The sequence below is a fragment of the Hydra vulgaris genome, chromosome 02, assembly GCF_038396675.1.
Source record: "Hydra vulgaris chromosome 02, alternate assembly HydraT2T_AEP".
Classification (NCBI taxonomy): domain Eukaryota; kingdom Metazoa; phylum Cnidaria; class Hydrozoa; order Anthoathecata; family Hydridae; genus Hydra; species Hydra vulgaris.
In genome coordinates, this window is record NC_088921.1 from 22,029,740 (window position 1) to 22,035,572 (window position 5,833).

Consider the following 5,833-nt stretch of genomic DNA (forward strand, 5'->3'; position numbering starts at 1 on the left):
AATTAATCAATTTCTATTGGCGAAATATGGTGTAATAAGTGCAAATTTTACTCAAGATATCATTATTTTAGATAAGGTAAGATTTTAGACAAATTATGCTGACTCAGCATCAAAAAATGCAAATTTTATTTTTATTTTGAAAAGTTTTTTAAAGTTTTAATGTAATTTCCTTATATGAAAAACTAAAAAACAAGTTTAGAAATTTTATAAATAAAAAGTTAGACTTAATGGGGGTGAGCCACCTTAAAAAAAAGTCTTACTATCAAATTATATAGCAAAGTTTATTAATGGTATTACTTCTCTCTCAGAATTGTATGTGTATGTCTGTAATAATAAATATAAAAATAAATAATTCTTTTTAGCGCTTTAGCCGTGAACGTGAACGGACGTGCTATCAGACAATAACTATTAAAGAAAGTAAAGATGGCGAAGTTTACTATTTCAAAAGTGAAGGCGCTTCTAAAGATTCATAAAAATACATTACTGAAAGTATTCAATGATAAGTTTGATATAAAGGAAAACAAGCTTGTTAGTGAGCAAATGGAAAACGCAAACTTAAAAAATGAAATTGGGGAACTACAGAAGTCTATTGAGTTTACAAATGAAAAATGCGAAAACATATTTTTGGAACTGATTAAATCTAAAAAGAAAATAGCAACATCATTTTTAAATAATTATGGCATTGACCTTGAGCAAAGTAAAAATTCGATTAAAGACAAACTAGCAGAACAAGAGGATCGCAGTCGGCGAAATAATTTAAGGTTTATCAAAGAAAGTAATAATGAAACTTGGCAAGAGAGCGATATAAAAATACAAGATTTGTTAAATTTAAATCTTGGTATTAAAAAGAGTATTTTTAACGTCATTTAATTTTTTTTTAACAAATCACTATTCTATTGATGAATTATATAATTATAAAAAATAAAATAATAAATTATTTTATCTTTTAAGTCTTAAAAAAAATTTTTGAAAGTTTTTTTGTCAGTATAAAAGTTATCAGATACAAAAGATACATTTTAAACTTAATTTGTGTAACCGAAACATGGTGCGATTCAGATGAAGCAAGTTCTAATAGACAGATCCCGAATTCCAATGATGTAATGATACAGCTACCTGGAATCGAGGCGAACCAAGACAAAAATTTTAGATGTTAAAAAAATCAAAATTTAAAAAAAGATTTTAACTGTTACTTTAATTGATATTTTAAATACTGAAGAAGCTATTCCTCTTGTTTTGTCAGAAGACTTATCTGAAAGTGATTATTTAGAAGAAAGTAATGTTTTTATACCATATAAAGTTACAAAGATAAATCAAAAGCATCTGTTACATAACAAATGGGGTAAAAGCTTGAAAGAAATGCCCTTATTTACCTTAAAGGAAATTCAAAATTATCGTAAATTAAGTGGTAAATCAAAAGGATTTTCAATTAAAAAAACACTTTTGAGAGGTAGAAAATTCCAAGAGGAGCGTTATGTTTCATCAGACACAATATTTACATATTCTGCAAAAAATGTATTTCAAGTTAAAGGATTGTGTAAAGCGAGTATGAAAAAGGAAAAAAGAGAAGTTATTGTACACCTATCAAAAATTTCGTCCCATGTGTATGCTTACTGTTCTTGTCCAGCAGAATTGAGTGGATATTGTAACCATGTAATGGCTTTGTTGTTAGAATTAGCTGATTACTCTATGAAATTTCTTAAAAAAGTCCTAACCGAAATTTCTTGTACAAGTAAACAACGACAATGGGGCATACCTGGTGAAAAAAATATAAGTAAAGCTCCTATAATGAGTTCAACTATTAAGAGAGAAAATAATAAGCGTGGTATATACTCTACATTGTATGACCCTAGACTTTTTTTTAATGAACATCACATGAACTTAAAAGTGTTAGAGTTGCAAAAAAAACTTATTGATGTCGACTACAAAATTGGTTTTGCCCATGTTGTGCCACCCATTCACACTTACAAATACATAAATACAAGGTTCGGCCAATTTCCAACAGGCTCACCTCTTAGTATGCAGTTGCAAGTTGTGGAACCACATTTTGAAATAATATCAAATATACAAAAATTAGCTAAAGATGAATCTGCTATTCAAAAACCAGAAATTGAATTTGAGTATTTACCCTTAAAAGAAATAAATGATGACTATAATGACATCATTCCAAATTGTACATTTTCTTTTGAAAAGAAAAACTATTTAGAAAGAATAAAAGTTACATATATAGAGGCAAAAGATATTGAAAAAAAAAACAATTTTACAAAATTTGTCAGATAAATGGCTTGCAATACGACAAAACAAAATTACTTCTAGCAATACTCATAAAGTATATATTAAAGCCAAAAACTTTGACAGTCTAATACCTGTCTTTACACAAAAATATAGTTTATCTGATTCTAAACTTTTTGAAAAAGCTGTACAACATGGTAAAGAGTTTGAACCTATTGCTAAAGATATTTATAAAGACATTATGAAACACAAACTTAATCATTCTATAAAATGCAGAGAAACAGGGATTGTTATACAACCTAAACTACCATGGCTTGCTGCGTCACCTGATGGTATGTTAATTAATGGAGAGTTGAATAATGAATTTGGGTTAATAGAAATAAAATGTCCTTGGTCAAAGAGAAACTATACACCCAAAGAATTAATACTCGACAAATCTTTTTATGTGAAAATAAAAAACGACAAACCAGTCTTGCGAAAAAAACACGAAAATGGATATTAAACTCAAATACAAATGGCTCTTGGCATATCACAAAGTAACATTTTGTGATTTTCATTGTTTATACATTCAAAGGATGCATTATTAGTCGAATTCCTTTTTATATAACGTACTTTAAAGATGTTGTAAATAAACTAAACTTATTTTATATCAAATATCTTTTACCTGCTATCGTTGAACTTGAGACTAATGAAATTGAACAATAAATTATATGACGAATAAAATATTATTATTTAAAAGCAGTTTTTTTCATTACATTTTTTATTAGAAAAATAAATTCTTTTAGTTTAAAAAAATATTATGTTTTTTCTGTATCTTTTATTAATGGTGATTGAAAGTTTGCAAGGAGACAAATAATAGTCCAAATTTGATTTACTGAGCCATGCAAAGATAAAGATATTTCATTACGAATTATTATATCGCTTTATTCTTTGAATAGCACGCTCTATATGTTTTCGTACAGATGCAATAGTTTGGCTTTCTTTAATCTCAGCTAATGTAAATTGGTTTCGACCTTCTAAAAATGAAGGGATGTTTAGACTTACAATTATATTTGCTAATTCCTCTTCAATTGTAAACCCTCTATCTGCAATTACAGAATCATCTTTATCCCATAAATTTTTATTTAAAAATCCGCTTCCTCTTACTATTTCCTTATCTGATACTGATCCTGGATACAACTGACTTACAAATATTATAGCATCAGAAGGAGATATTCCTAATAATCCCTTGTAAGTAACATGACTTTTGTAACTTGAATACATAGAACTCTGAATATTTAAAGATGATGGTATTTGACAAAACAACTCAGTGCAATCAATGATGCATCTTGTTTTTGGGTAAGATCTTTTAAAACATTCAGGCATTGTCAAATCAATTTGTTTTCTAGAAGGCCAAATAGGTATCCTACCAAGTGTAAAGTACAAATAATTAATCCAGGATATTATCTGTCTTGATATTGTTGTTTTTGGTAACTTAAACAACCATCCAATATGAGAAAGTGCAAATCCATTTTTAAAATAAACAAGAATCATAAAAAATTGATCAAGTGCACTTAATTTTGGTTTCGGACCATTTTTTTTGCATTGATTCTATGTTGTTGTTTTTTTTTTTGTTTTTTTAAGACTTGACTGAGAATCATAAAATTTTAAAAATTTACAGTTTTCACCTGGGTCCACTAAAAAAAATATATCATTGAACCTGTCTACTTCTAAACCAGTTAAAGATTTGAACAAATTTGGTTCAGTGGAAATATTTTCATAATTAAACTCGTTTTTTATTTTTTATTTTAATTTCATCATTTATATCGGAGTTTACTTTAGTTAATTTTAAGTTTTCATTTTTAAGAAAAATGTTTTCATTTTTAAGGAAATCGTTTTCTTTTTTAAGTTGCTCTAATTGCTCTTTTAGAGTTTGACAATTTTCACAAAAAAAAACTTCTTCGGGCCAATCGATATGAAAATTTATATCATTTTCTATACTATTGCAAGTTTCACTTTCTAAAGCTTCTGTTGATATATTGCAACTAATCGTTTTTTTAAAGTTTTTCTTTCTTTTTTAATAATGTTTTCTTTAAATACAAAAATAGACGGGATAGCATCTTGATGAAGTGTTTTTCTGCCAGAACAAGGTTTTAAGATTATATCACTTATGTTAAAATGAAACTCACATACTAAGGTATACTTCTTTTCAACATTAAAATTGTCTACACCTCCTTGTCGTCGAATGTTATTAAATACACTAATCCACTTTTTTAACAATTGAGGGTTGTTTTTAGGAAAAGTAAATAAACCGATGTTCGTCTTATTTTTATGTTTGTCATACCTAGCATTTTTACACATTGGTACACAGCAGTATTGACCCCTACCACCACTTTCCAGCTGTTTAGGACGAGTTTTAGTTGAACCAAAATAAACCTCCTCTTCTGCAACTCTAAGACTTACATCCATATTTTTTAAATTCTTTTTTTAAATAAAAAAAAGAAGATATTATTAAGATTAACAACAATAAATAAAAAAACATAAAAAACATCATGTTCCTAAGCAAAAAACATTTTTGTAGCAAATAAAAAACAAAAAATGTTAAAATGTTTTATTTTGAAAATTTATATTTTGTCATGGTTCGCCTCGATTTCAGATAGCCGTAACATTACATCATTGAAATTCGGAATGTGTCTATTCTAATATCCACTTTCCTGGTTTTAAAATAATATCACTAGCGCGTAAAGCGCTAGTGATATTATTTTAAAATTAAAAACTTTCTTTTATATAAGTAAGCATATATATATATATGCTTACTTATATAAAAGAAAGTTTTTAATTTGTTACGAGGTTTGACGTGTATTTCTAATGAAATTTCGATTGTTAAAATCTCTTTACCGAGATATAACCAATCAAAATTTTAACCAAAAAAACTTACTTTTAAGTTGTTGTTATCGCCCACCTTCACCTTCTGGGCGTAATTGAATGTTTTAACAATTATTACAACAATTATAAAAAAAACTGACCAAAAAAACAAACCAAACTATTTAATTGGCGATTTTAACTTAAACTGCTTTGAATAACACATCAAGTACACCTTAAAAAAACTTTATAACGATTTATTTAAAAATGCAATGTTTCCAATAATAGATAAACCAACTAGTATCACCAAAAAAATAGCTTCGTAAATTGATAATATCATAACCAACAATATGTTTAATGAATCTCTAATAAAGGTATTATTAAAAGTGATATCTCCGATCATTTGCCTATTTTTTTTTCTAGAACTATACCCAGTCAGCACAAACACGTCTTTTTTGAATCTAAAATGTTAACACTTTTTAGACGTCTAAATTCAGATAGCTATAAGACATCTAATAGTAGACATCTTTGAGACGACGAATATGAGCTCATATTCGTCGTCTTAAAAATGACTATTATCAGATGTCTTATAGTTATCTACATTTAGACATCTAAAAGGTGTTAACATTTTAAATTTCAAAAAGACGTCTAAAAGACGTGTTTGTGCCGGCTGGTTATAATCAAATAATATCAAGGAAAACCTTAATGAATGGGACAATTATTAAATGGAACAAAATCAAATTCGCATAGAAACATCAGGTTT

General features: G+C 27.4%; 1 protein-coding gene across 1 annotated transcript; it reads right to left on the reverse strand.

Annotated features, from left to right (window-relative positions):
- Positions 1 to 3,132: 3,132 nt before the first annotated feature.
- LOC136075928 (uncharacterized) lies at positions 3,133 to 3,762 on the reverse strand. Its single transcript, XM_065789376.1, has one exon. The coding sequence runs from the start codon at positions 3,760 to 3,762 to the stop codon at positions 3,133 to 3,135; it is 630 nt and encodes a 209-aa protein (XP_065645448.1).
- Positions 3,763 to 5,833: the final 2,071 nt, after the last annotated feature.

Excerpts from the sequence above, each read along its gene's own strand:
- LOC136075928 (XM_065789376.1), bottom strand. The coding sequence starts at position 3,762 with ATGATTCTTGTTTATTTTAAAAATGGATTTGCACTTTCTCATATTGGA.